This window comes from Glarea lozoyensis, assembly GCF_000409485.1.
Source record: "Glarea lozoyensis ATCC 20868 chromosome Unknown GLAREA1, whole genome shotgun sequence".
NCBI classification, from domain to species: domain Eukaryota; kingdom Fungi; phylum Ascomycota; class Leotiomycetes; order Helotiales; family Helotiaceae; genus Glarea; species Glarea lozoyensis.
Window position 1 is genome coordinate 494,208 of NW_007360983.1, and position 13,288 is coordinate 507,495.

General features: G+C 47.1%; 4 protein-coding genes across 4 annotated transcripts; all 4 read left to right on the forward strand.

The window, feature by feature from the left end:
* Positions 1–1,430: 1,430 nt before the first annotated feature.
* Positions 1,431–1,927, forward strand: GLAREA_08821 (HMG-box; the record flags this gene model as incomplete). The annotated part of the gene is made up of 4 exons (XM_008077782.1): positions 1,431–1,485; positions 1,548–1,643; positions 1,711–1,832; positions 1,898–1,927. The coding sequence occupies 4 exons, from the start codon at positions 1,431–1,433 to the stop codon at positions 1,925–1,927; spliced, it is 303 nt and encodes a 100-aa protein (XP_008075973.1).
* A 2,079-nt stretch (positions 1,928–4,006) lies between these two features.
* Positions 4,007–6,332, forward strand: GLAREA_08822 (uncharacterized protein; the record flags this gene model as incomplete). Its single annotated transcript, XM_008077783.1, has 9 exons — positions 4,007–4,473; positions 4,532–4,611; positions 4,658–4,746; positions 4,794–4,864; positions 4,977–5,051; positions 5,359–5,703; positions 5,760–5,887; positions 5,939–6,097; positions 6,208–6,332. 9 exons carry the CDS (start codon positions 4,007–4,009, stop codon positions 6,330–6,332), a joined length of 1,539 nt encoding a protein of 512 aa, XP_008075974.1.
* A 764-nt stretch (positions 6,333–7,096) lies between these two features.
* Positions 7,097–10,132, forward strand: GLAREA_08823 (PIN; the record flags this gene model as incomplete). Its single annotated transcript, XM_008077784.1, has 2 exons — positions 7,097–7,292; positions 7,344–10,132. The coding sequence occupies 2 exons, from the start codon at positions 7,097–7,099 to the stop codon at positions 10,130–10,132; spliced, it is 2,985 nt and encodes a 994-aa protein (XP_008075975.1).
* A 397-nt stretch (positions 10,133–10,529) lies between these two features.
* GLAREA_08824 (uncharacterized protein) lies at positions 10,530–12,761 on the forward strand (the record flags this gene model as incomplete). Its single annotated transcript, XM_008077785.1, has 2 exons — positions 10,530–10,956; positions 11,005–12,761. The coding sequence occupies 2 exons, from the start codon at positions 10,530–10,532 to the stop codon at positions 12,759–12,761; spliced, it is 2,184 nt and encodes a 727-aa protein (XP_008075976.1).
* Positions 12,762–13,288: the final 527 nt, after the last annotated feature.

A 13,288-nucleotide genomic window follows, 5' to 3' on the forward strand; every position in this document is an offset into this window, starting at 1 on the left:
ATTCAGCACCGCGTAACGCGTTGATTCGGAATCGGAACCGCGACTCCGATAATCACCCGCTTCACTGCATCTGTCTCAAGTTCTTATCACGGGCCTTATCTCCAACGTGTTTCACATGTCGTCTTTGTTTTGATTCACGTTGGAATCCAAGCTAACCCAAAGGCGGCTAGTTGAATCACTAAGCTCAACACGTGATATCGAATTCTCAAAGCTTCCCATTTGGCTGGATAGGTGCTTTGGAGGTGTCCTGGAGGCTTTGTTGATCATATAAAGATTGATTCGAATTGCGTATCAAGGAATTGGCATTATCTCGTGACTTTCCCTCAGCCAGATGGCTGACGGATGCACTACCGCGCGGCCATCACGGAGTGCAGAAGCCCAGCCAACCCTAAGCCTGCGACTCCGTAGAGGACAAGCCAGCGCCGCTGGTCACAGATCGAAGCATGGAGTGTTGGGTATCGTTGGATGGCCGTTTGCCTGGGAGGAAGAGAAATACAATAAACCTCAATGCCAAAATGGTCGTCCTCACGCGCTCCCTCTCCTCTCTGCAAACGACGTCTGTTGGTGTGCTGCGAGTGAGCAGCGGATGGTGGAGGTGAGGAGGGCTGGACAGTTCGCTGAGGAATGAGCCAGCCAAAGCAGGCGTCACAGTCCGCAGGGAAACGAACTGGCGGCACGGGCCAATCACCGACGCGCTCCGGTCGAGCCCGCGAGGGGAAGGAGCGGCCACGCTAACCGAGGATTTTGATGGGTAGGTCCTCTCGCCCACCTGTATTCTGCGTACTCCAGCTGCCCTTCAACTCTCTCACCCAAATTCGCAGTACTCTCTCTCATACTACAACTCGCGACCACCAAAGCATTTGTATGTACTTCCTCAACCACCATACAATCCCCATCTGCTCCAGAGATCTCGACCTTTCGTCGCTTGGCCCACCACTGGCAAAAGCATGATTGGATCCACGCTTTTTTCCGCTTCCACGCGTGCAATTGCGTGCATCCGATCTGCTTTCCAGTCCATCTAGCAATGCTTCATAGATGGTCGGCGCGTCTCCCGTCGCGATCCTGCTCTATTGACTTGTTGGTATGGCCGTGAAGCTGACCTAGTCTTTCAACGCTCCAGAACCTCAAATCTCAACCACTCCCAATCGTCCAAAAAACCGGATCTCCGTAAGTCATCCTGTTCTATTTTGATGTTCTCGAGTTCTGCATTTTCGCGATCGCGAAGTTGCGACTTTTGCGACCGACCGCACTCACTCCTCTGCACCAAACAAGACGCAACACCAAGCGCATCGATCAGCGTACCAGCACAATCGACGGCCACCACCATCAACCACCACAACTGTCGCATTACCGGCGCCTTTTCAGATCTCAGTCGCGTAAACATTCCAAGCACTTTGGCTGACTAGATTAAATCAGATCTCACCTTCAACATGCCAAAGGAAAAGGCCCCAAAGAGAGCTAAGCGCACCGAGAAGAAGAAGAAGGGTATGTACCGAAATTATCTGTTGGCTGCGCGTCGCAAACCAGTCGCTGACCTCGATTTCCAGATCCAAATGCCCCAAAGCGTGGTCTCTCCGCCTACATGTTCTTTGCCAATGAGCAGAGAGAGAATGTCCGCGAGGAAAACCCAGGAATCAGCTTTGGTATGCACTAACTCTTTCGCTCCCGTCTCTTCCGCTGTCACGGTCAATCTAACGCATCGGTTTGCAGGCCAAGTCGGAAAGGTTCTTGGAGAGCGATGGAAGGCTTTGAGTGACACTCAACGTAAACCATATGCTGCCAAAGCAGACGCCGACAAGATCAGATACGAAGAGGAGAAGGCTAATTACAATGTAAGTACTGCGAAAGTGCTTGCCATCACCATTCATACATCGCATACTAATCATATTGTCTGTAGGCCGATGCTGAGGAAGAGGAGTCTTCTTAAGACAACTTTCTTTCTTCAAAAATCACTCTAGTTGAACGTTTGCGACATCACGAGCACCACGCCATCTCTAACAATGGCCTATTCACACGTTGACGTGCGACTCCAAACGGCAAACTGGGTTGGCTTGTACCTTTTCTATTTGGGTTGGGGCGGGTGTTACTGCAATAGGTCATCGGGGCAATGTTTCTTGCTTTTTTCTTCAGACGCAATTGAGGTCTCGGTCCAGAATTAGTCATGATTTTTTACGGAAAGAAAGCAATGATTGCAGGACAAGGACGTGATCCGAATTTTTTTTAGATTATCTATTGGCGATGCATTACGATAGGATTGGTAGACAGTGACGTAGATCTGTCAGACCAACTGGCATCCCGAGGATATCTTCTGTACTCTAGCTATTTATCAAGTTTGTCTGTCATAACATGAGAAAGTCTAACTATGTGTTGACGTGAATGTTCAGCTTGGGTAGTTGTTCTGGTGATTCACGAGTAGCAGGCAATTATGAATACCCTCAAGGTGGACCAGCAGATCTTCTCATTTTAACAGATTTCATAGAGAGTTCAAGAAGCTATGTTTTACTCACTTAAACTGACGAAATGTATGATATTGCGGAAGTGAATTAACCAAGTCTCGTGTTTTGACTACCACATGTCTTGCCTTTTGTGAGAATGACGGGATGTTGGCCTGATGGCCTAGTTGGGAACAAACGCGTCTCGGATCCCGTCGCGTCTTCTGCACTTCCTTCTTTTCAACGACGCACGAAATGTTCTAACTTGTGTGCGACTTTCTCCTTGACCATGCAATATCAAGCCTCGTACTTCATGTCACATCCTCCTGATTTCATACCTCTCCACCCCACGGATGCCAAACTACCCCAGATACAGTGACCAGTCCATCACCCAAACAAATGAGACGGCTGTAATACCACGTCGTACAAGAAGAGGGGATCACACTCTGTGCACATGAACTCGAGCGACAGGAGAACACATCTGTGATTTCTACTCGGGGGATTGTCACGGTGTTTTATGGCATCATATGCGGAGACCCAGATTATGGGAATACAAGCTCGATCAGGGAGTTCTGGAGAATTGGCCCCCAGATGTCGTACGGAGCAGACGATGGAACCAATTGCCGCTTCTGGGTTGGTCTGGGGAGTGCAGACTTGCGGTGAGTGGAAGATAAGTTTGATTTCCATTTCTTGGTTCGCTTTTTGGTATTTTTTTGGTGCTTTGGCTGTTGCTTGGTGCTTGCTGCTTGTTGATGTTGATTCTCGGGTTGCTGCATAGACGACAGAACCGAGGACTGGGCGACGTCGAGTTTGGACGGGTATTTTCCAGTGGTCGTTGTTTGATACAAGTTGAGGAAATTAGCTACCATTCCAGCGGATATCAAATGAGATCGAATTCAATTCCTCACTCTCCCTGAAGCATTTGGTTTTGAGAGCTCGTGTGCTATGATGGCAATGGGTGTTGGCAATTCTGGTGCTCAAACCATGCACGAGCGTTGTAGTCAATACAATGAATCAGCCTCCTCGTCTCCCTTTCCTAGCGAGAACTACCTATATCAACCGCTTCATATCATTTTCCTTGCAGTATCATCATCAATTTCTTTTGCCTAACTTCGCTGGCGCCAGTAAATACTTTGCTGGATGAATTTCACACACCCTATCCGTACTTCTCCCAATCTATCTTCGCACGCTACTCTCATGATCACCAGCCGTCCCTCATCCCCTGGTATCATTCGTTCGTCGATTTACTATGTGCATACCACAGCATGCTTTGCATCGTGGCAGCACCTGGCAGCACGAAAAAGCCGGAAGTAAGAGTGGAGACTGCACGATGGTTCGCCGTTGCCTGCATGACCTCCTTAGGTGCATGGAGAAGGCCTTCTGAGCGGCCTCGCATTGGAAGTTGATCTGATTATGCAAATATTACACTCCCTCAATTTCCGTCCCCCTCTGTCCTCGACACGTCAGAGTTTTGCTATCAAAACTCTTCGAAAGTCAACAACGGAGTTGCTTGTTTACCCCGGATTTTGTTAGGATTCCCTCATAATGAATCTTTTGCTATTTCAGGACCTCGAATGCACGTCAATAACGAACTCGTCGCTACCTCCCGAGGCCCAGTGACTGATGTCTGCGCTCTACGGATGGAGGAGTTGTTTGGGTGTTGGCAGGAGGCCAGGAGAGCTGACAAGATCTCTGCAAGATTACTTGTGATTAGGACTGAATTGGATGAACACTACGAACACATCTCAGCTGTCTTGAAGGAGGTCGAATGTTCAAGTCGACTCCTCCGGGATCTCTACGATCTGTTCCCCATCTACCGAAGTCGTGTTCCCATGGTCCTTTACTACCTTCAGATCATTCTACCAACCATGTGCAAGACGATGAGAGATATGACCATCTACATCGAGAACGACGCACTCACGATAAAGGATCAATGGGTGGTAATGAACAATCGACTATCTGCCCAAGGTGGAATGACATTGGCACAACGGTTTTTAATGTACTGTGAGGCTTTGGTACAAACGGTTCGGCTATTGAGCAGGTGCGGCAAGATCAAGGATTGTATCTTTCATGATTGGTTCAACTGACGATGTCAGCAGATCGCCTTTGTACGATCCCACCTCGTTAGAGCTGTTGCGCGTGCGACACATGCGGTTGAGGAAACTTCAGGGTCTTCCAGGTACGCAATTGTACCACTTCTAATTACTCATTGAACATGGATCAAGCACTCATCCCGTATGGTATCGTAGAACAGCCGCTTGGCCAGATCGTACGCCATGGTGCCCCGCCGCAGCCTAACCAGGAACAGCTGGAGGTGAGTCTCCTATGCCTGCTCAGCGGAACGATATTCATGGGAAATAGAAACGTCATTGGGCAGAAAAGATCTTTGACGATCAGCCCCATTCGACTACCGGTCTGAAACACAAACGAGCGTAAGCATGCACCGTTCCTGGTTTCCTGGGGCGGTCGACCGCGTGGTCGGGTTCGCTTCACTTGGAGGGTGGGAGGCGAGACTGGATGATAGGTTGCTAATCCTTCTGCTAGCTCGAAATGTTTTGGGCCGCCGATGGTGGAGCATCTGTTGGGGATTCCTCAGGGGTCAAAGGTCCTGTTCAAACTGTAAGTTGGTGCTTGTTTTGTTCGTCTCAGCCTTGCCTTGATGTTGCCTAGTATTAGACTTTTATGAGTGTCACGATCTAGTCTCAGCTATTACAGATTTGCTGAAGCAGTCGGGACTTATTTCTCAGGCCCACAAGTTAGGCCACAATTTCAAGTCAGATATGGCAAGCTGTTGCTGAGTGAGGCTGTTTCATTGAAGCTAGCTTTGGCACTACAATGGTCTTGCCTACATGGCTACGTTCAACGATTACGCCCTTGGAGTTCTCTAGCCAGTTTTCTTCTCTCATGCCTCTTCTAACACCTCCAGTCCATTCGACAAAAACAGACTCTCCGTAACCCTCTACCTCCACGCCGACGGCGCCGACGTAACGCGCCTCCTATGCCGCTGGATGGACCGCTACTTCAACCCCATTTACTCTTGTTACGGCGTACACGAACTATGCGTAAGACGAAAAGGCTCCTCCCTCCAATTCCGTCGCTGGAGCAGTAACCGAGCACATGCTAAGATCTGGATGGCGCTGTTCTTCAAAACTTGGGAGAGGATGGTGCTTTTTCACTGTGCGTTTGTGGCGCTGAAGGCGAGGTGTCCGTTCACGCTTAGTGTGTACCCTGAGGAGTATGCGTTGGGTGGTGAGAATGTGTTGTTTCGAGGGTGAGTGGGCCGGTTTGATAAGTGAAGGCAGTATAGAGGGCTAACATTTTGGGTAGGCAGATTATCGATGACGGATTCGAACACTCTCTCGCTGTAATCCAAGATCATAAAAGTGGTGGTCTGAGACTTCACGCCGCTGTTTGGAGTGGCGAGTTGAGAAAATGTCCTGTTTGGACTGCTTTTGGTACGGCTCTCTCAACGCATCTTGACTGTACTCGCTAACATGGAAACTTAGTAACATATCAATCCGAATCCTCCCGCTGGATGGACCGTCGTAGTCGTCATCGTATCTGGCTTAAAGATATCACGCCTTACGTCTTCTGTGGAAATTACAAGAAGAAACATCAGATGCGCAAACATGGGGAGTTTGAGATTTATTTTACGGATAAATATGGTGTGTCCCTCTCTAGAATCTCAATCTTGTTTTTCTTGTCTCTCTCATTCCCATGGACTTTTTCAGGTTAAGTGTTTGGACTTCTGGCTGATTGCTAACCCATCTCGCAGCCGCTGATGCATTCGAAGAAATCTTTCGAGTCGACGACGGTGGGACGCAGGGCTCTGAAGACGTAATGGATGTTCCTGTCAGAGGACCGAGTCGAGGTCCTCCTGAAGAAGGGTTTAATGGGTAATTTGTTGATACATTTTTTTCATACGTGTTGGCTGGGCCTTACATTATGTTTCTTTCGGCTGATGACGAAGCGAGAGATTGGACATATCCGGATGATGTTTCTTGTGATTTGAGGAATTGTTTTTGGTGGAAGTGGTGGATTGGATGACTATGATTATGATTGACGACTATTTTCTGCTGCTGGTTCAGATTGATACCCTTGGACATTTGGATGATTGTGTTAGTTTTATAGTATGTAATTTTCGTAGTGTTTGATAGTTGGATAGTCGAAGTATAAATTACGAGTTTTTAGTCATCTTTTATCACCTGCCGATTTTTAGTTGATTAGATCGGTTTTCGAGGAAAACATGTCTCGCGGTAGACTAAACAGCAGTAGTCAAATCACTATATTTCTTCAATTCAGTTAGCAGAATCTCGCACATTTCGTCTATTATTTTCAAGAATTATGACATGCAGACTCTTCTGATTGAATTCCTAATCGAGAAAAATTCCTAGTTCTACATCGCAAATTAGATAGACAGAATAGTTAGGAGGCTCTACCACTTATTTTGTCATCTGTGAGAAGTGATAAGATCTCGCTTGACGATTCAGGGGGGCGACCTCAGATTTAGGCTTTCTCGGCTCCACCCGGCTTTTCAAATCGCCCCAGCAAACGCGCTTACGTCCGTCATTTAGCGTCTAAATTTCACGATCATACCGAAAAATATACACCCCACCAACACAGCACCAGTTCCCCACCGTCACCATCGCAACGAGACAGCCACGATGACGAGTCTCAAGCGCTCACTTGGATCGGATCCTCTCGCGTCAAATATATCGAGTAAAGTCTACGTGCGCTCGACGAAAAGTGGCAAAGTCCAGAAAATTGTTCGCGAATTGTATTTGCGACAAGATATTCCTTGCTCGTCGAAGCTATGTACAGCTTGTTTGAAGACTGCGCCTAGAGATGCTGCTGGTTTTTGTAAGTATCATCGTTCTATAAAGCTTTGATAGAGCTAATGGCGATCATTAGTACCCCCCTTCGTCCTCTCCGCCGCTCCCGCAGGCACGAAGAAATACAAACAAGGCCACTACATCATCCCCGACACCAACGCCCTCCTCAACGCCCTCGACCTCTTCGAAACGAGCGCCGCATTCTACGATGTCATAATCCTCCAAACCGTCCTCGAAGAACTGCGCAATCGATCTCTACCCCTCTATAACCGTCTCATCGGCCTCACGAAAAGCGAGGACAAGAGATTTTACGTCTTCTTCAATGATTTCAGACTGGAGACTTATGTGGTTAGGGAGAAGGGAGAGAGTATCAATGATAGGAATGATCGTGCTGTGAGGAGGGCGGTTAAGTGGTATGATGAGCATTTGATACAGGCTGTGAAGGCTGCTGGGGGTAGGAAGGAGAAGGTTCCTGCGGTAGTAATGCTGAGTGATGATAAAGAGAATTTGAGGAAGGCGAAGAAGGATGGGGTGGAGGCTTGCTCGTTGAAGGAATATGTTGGGGGGTTGGAGAATGCGGAAAAATTGCTTGATATGATCAGCGTTGTTCAGGAAAATCGGGAAATTAAGGATGCGAAAACGGCGGAGTTGTTCTATGATGAGTATTATTCGGTTTCAAAGATGGGTACTGGTGTTAAGAATGGGACACTCCATCAGGGGATTTTTAACGTTTCGCCATATAACTATCTCGAGGGCTCGATCAAGGTTCCGGCTTTCGATAAATCATTGATCGTGCTGGGAAGGGAGAATATCAATCGCGCGGTACAAGGAGATGTGGTTGTGGTTGAGGTGTTACCAAAGGAGCAGTGGAAGGCACCTTCGACGAAGATTATTGAGGAGGAGAATATGAACAAGGACGAGAATGCGGATGCTGAGGAGGGAGAATCGGTCGTCACAGAAAAGGAAAGGAGGGCGCTGCAGGACGAGGTCAAGAAGGTGCACAGTAAAACCTCCGAAGGACGGCCGCAGCCTACTGCAAGAGTTGTTGGCGTCATCAAGAGGAATTGGAGACAGTATGTCGGACATGTGGATGAATCGTCGGTCAGCAAGTCAGCGAAAGAAAGTCGGAAACAGCAAACAGTATTTCTCATTCCCATGGATAAGCGGATACCCAAAATTCGAGTCAGGACGAGGCAAGCTGGAGAGATTGTCGGCAAACGTGTCTTGGTCACAATCGATTCCTGGGATAGAGATTCTCGACATCCTGTTGGCCATTTCGTGCGATCCCTAGGAGATTTGGAAACTAAAGGCGCCGAGACGGAAGCTCTACTCCTGGAATACGATGTTCAGTATCGACCATTTCCCAAGGCCGTGCTGGACTGCTTACCCGCTGAAGGTCATGACTGGATAGTACCTCCAAGCACAGATGACCCTGGCTGGAAGGACAGAAGAGATCTTCGCCATCTTGAAATATGCAGTATTGACCCTATAGGTTGCCAGGATATCGATGATGCTCTACACGCTCGACCTTTACCGAACGGCAACTATGAAGTTGGTGTGCATATTGCGGACGTGTCGCATTTCGTCAAGCCAAACAACGCTATGGACGCTGAAGCTAGTATACGTGGAACGACTGTTTACTTGGTTGACAAGCGTATCGACATGTTGCCAATGCTACTCGGTACCGATCTTTGCTCGTTAAAGCCATATATTGAACGTTATGCCTTTTCAGCAATTTGGGAAATGACTCCTGATGCTGAAATTGTCAAATCAGAGTTCACCAAGTCTGTCATCAAATCCAGAGAAGCTTTCAGTTACGAGCAGGCGCAAATTCGCGTGGACGACAAGTCTCAGCAGGATGATCTCACTACAGCTATTCGAACTCTTCTCATGCTTTCTAAAAAGTTCAAGCAGAAGCGCATGGATGCTGGTGCTCTCAGTCTCTCATCGCCAGAAGTCAGAGTTGAGATGGAATCTGAGACCTCGGATCCAATCGACATTAAGACTAAGAAGCATCTCGACACTATGTCATTAGTTGAGGAGTTCATGTTGCTCGCCAACACTAGTGTCGCAGCCAAAATCTACGAAGCATTTCCACAAACCGCGATGCTCCGTCGTCACGGCGCACCTCCTAAAACCAACTTCGAAGAACTCGCCAACCAGCTTAAAACCAAACGAAATCTCGATCTAAGAATGGCAACCTCTAAAGAGCTAGCCGACTCCCTTGACACCTGCGTCGACCCTAAAGAACCATTCTTCAACACCCTTGTTCGAATCATGGCAACTCGTTGCATGATGTCCGCTGAATACTTCTGCTCCGGCACTCAAGCCTATCCCGAATTCCGCCATTACGGTCTCGCATCCGAAATATACACTCATTTCACATCACCTATTCGTCGGTACGCTGATCTCGTAGCTCATCGTCAACTCGCTGCTGCTATTGATTATGAACCTCTTCACGCTGCTGTACGCAGTAAAGGGAAGCTAGAGGCTGTGTGTAAAAACATTAATGTTCGTCATCGCAACGCGCAACAAGCTGGTCGAGCCTCTATCGAATACTACGTCGGCCAGGCACTTAAGGGAAGGATCGTAGAAGAAGAAGGGTTCGTGATGAAAGTTTTCAGTAACGGCTTTGTGGTTTTCGTACCGCGATTCGGTATCGAGAGTTTGATTAGACTACGGGATTTGGCGGACGTAGAACCAGAAGGAGACTTTGATCCCGAGAATTGGACGTTGAGGACGAGTGGGAGTAGAGAGGTTAAGGTGGAGTTGTTTGGGAAGGTGGTTGTTCGGATTAGTGATGTGCTGGAGGAGGGGAGTGGGAAGAGGAAGGTTAAGCTTGAGTTGGTTAAGACGGGTGGGAAGTAGAAGAGCGTATTTGGTTGTCTGATTATGATTGAGATATTGAGCTTTCGTGTCGATCTAGCCTTTGAGTTCTTTTTGATTTCGAGATCCTTGCTGCTCATTCGCTCCTTGCAAATCCCGTTAGGCGCTAAGCAAGACCTGCATGTGACTCTTGATTCCAGGGTATCACCTCTATTCAGCCCCAGCCTCGTCTTCTTCTTTCATGTCCTTAGCGTCTTCTTGGGCAAGTAGAAGCTTTTGCTCTCAAAATTTGAGACAGACTCTAGAATTGTCTCATTTGTTGAAAACAATTGACGAAATACAGGATATTATCTCAACCCGATAGAACAAATATCGTGTTTGGCTGTCATTAGTTTGACCATTGGGCGCTGGTCTGTGGAGACTCTTGAGATTTCTCACCATGGCAGGAGAAATGGATGAAATCGATTCGGACGATGCGTGGGAGTCGTACGAGAGTGAGGAAAACTCGGATACTGACTCTGGGAATTCCTTTGAATATATCGATGACTGGCATATCATCCATGAACCAGGAGTTTCTCCAGTTTGTTCTATCTGCCGAATCATCTTGGACAACTTTGGAACACGGCCTTGTGCGGACTTTCCTATTACCATTCTAATCACATCTGTCTCGGTTGAAAAACGGTCAGAGGCAGGATGCTATCTCTGCTCCCTCTTTGATAGTGAATGGAGTACAGCTACAACAAATGAGTTTGGGGATATCTACATGTACCAGGAGAATAGCGGTGGAAGAATCAAGCTGAGGAAATGCCGAGATCTTGAGTCTAACAATATTTCAGAATCTAACATTCTCGTGGGCCCAATCTCAGGTAAGTACGACCCTGCCTATGTCTGTACTATCAGCTCACATATTCCAGAGTATGGCAAAATAAACATAATTTCGAAGAGTACCCCAAGAGATCTTCAGGGAATTGTGTATCAGATTCACGAGTGGCTCAAACATTGTAAATCTAGGCACGTTTGTCACGAAAGACGAGACTCGACGTTTCTTCCTTCACGACTTATAGATCTTGGAAGCGGTATTAGCTCTGTACTCGAGCCTTGCCTGGTCCTACGAGAAAACGTACCCTTGGGCTCATACTTCCTAACACTCAGTCACTGCTGGGGCCATTCAAACCCAACCCTGTTGACAACAATGACATTTCAGTCAATGCTAACAGGAATCGAAATTAATACGCTCAATAAGACGTTCCAGCAAGCTATGCAGCTTGTCAAGGCTTTAGGTTTCAGGTATATCTGGATTGATTCTCTTTGCATCGTTCAAGATAGTGAAGATGACTGGCAAGCGGAGTCCAGCCAAATGGGCAGGGTGTATTCGAATGCTCTCCTCAATATTGCGGCAACTGCTGCTCGTGATGGATCCGATGGTGTGACGAGTGATTGTTATGAAGAAACGCTTTCAGTTCTGGCAAAAGTCACAGCAATAGGTAACGCGCCCCAAATCTTCCAGCAATCATCACACAAAAACATTTTTATGCAAAACAACGAACCACTCAACGTGCGAGGCTGGGTATTGCAGGAGCGGTTGCTTTCACGTGCAAACATACACTTTGCAAAATCACAAATGTACTGGGAGTGTAGCGAGAATGTGTTTTCTCAGGTTATGCCAAATTACTGTCTTGCGGCGACCTGGGGATATGGATCTTCAAAGTTTAAGAGACTGATATCAGAAGCTCTGTCGAAAAATTTTATCGCTGGTTTAAACCTGACTTCGGAGCTGATGCCCGATCTAAAACTCTGGAGTGGAATCATCCATATGTACTCGAAATGCAAACTCACTCGCCCTTCCGACAAGCTCGTCGCAGTTGGAGGGATAGCGAGTGCGCTTGCCGAAATGTTCGGCTCCAGATATCTGGCTGGGCTGTGGGAGAAAGATCTTCTCGGCCAGTTGTGTTGGCAGCTCAGGGAAAGTTTATCAACAAGCGAAAGAGTTCAAACCTCCATCATCTATTGCACAGCTTCTGACGAGCTAAATGTCCCTTGCGCATATGTTGCCCCCAGTTGGTCGTGGGCGTCCTCAGAGGGAGTGATCTTGGAACAAAACGAAAATGATTATCGTTCTCAAACAACTCCTCTCGCCGAATTGATTGAAGCCCCTGTGGTGAAGACAGTTAGCAATAACCCGTACGGTCAGGTCAAAGATGTTTCGATACTCCTGGCTGGGAGGATAGCCTTGGGATGGTGGATTCGAGGAAACGAGAAGATGAAAACCATCTTCTCGCACAGCGAACTAGAGAAAGCCCTTCGTTCTCCTGAACACGCAGATATCTGTTCATGTGAAGATAGCTATATGTCTCTCTGCTTATCAGCCCAGGAAGTCGGTTTAGTATATTTTCTTCCTCTATACAAAAGAGAGTCGTTAGATCCAGAGAACAGGTCGTGGCCTGGATTCATAGTACTTAGGCCACCTATTCCGTGGTCTGGAATAGTACTTAGGCGAGTCTTGAGGACATCCAGTACCTTCATACGGTGCGGCTCTTTTTGGGTACATAGGCCAGAGGACTCACATTTTCCGACAGCTTTCGACTATTTCGACACCGTTGCCGAATCTCTTGGTTTGAACACGATAACAGATGATGACGGAAGCAAAAGATATCCGGTGACCATCATCTGAACTTCTACACTGATAGCCCACTTTTCTGAGCGTTGTCTGGTTGTTGTTTTCGATCAAAACCATCCAGTTGGGATTCGAACGTTTGATGGCTTCGGATCTTTCCCATCGGATTTTCAACATGTTGCAAGGATCTCTGTCATCTGTCGTATATAAGTTTTCTCAAGAACACTGTGTCTTGTAATTACAAGAAGTCTTATGGTCTCATCTTGTATTTCGTATTGTGCAGATGTATTTAGTCGATTGACTTGACACAACATAACATTCTTAGTGTATGACCTAGATTAAACAAATAGAAAATAAATAGTGAGTTGAAATGTAATGAGACGAGGGATTTCTGATTCTCTTCTACGATCTGAGCAAAATTCCTACAAGTGTTTATTTGTCTCCTGAGATGTTAATGGCTTTCTCATCGTCGACCTTCAAGGAAATGAAAGAAAACAGGTGTCTTCGAATTACACTAAAGCCATGCTAATTGCATTCCCGGCTTTGTGAAATTGATTCTTCTTACTATATCTGATTTGCAACTT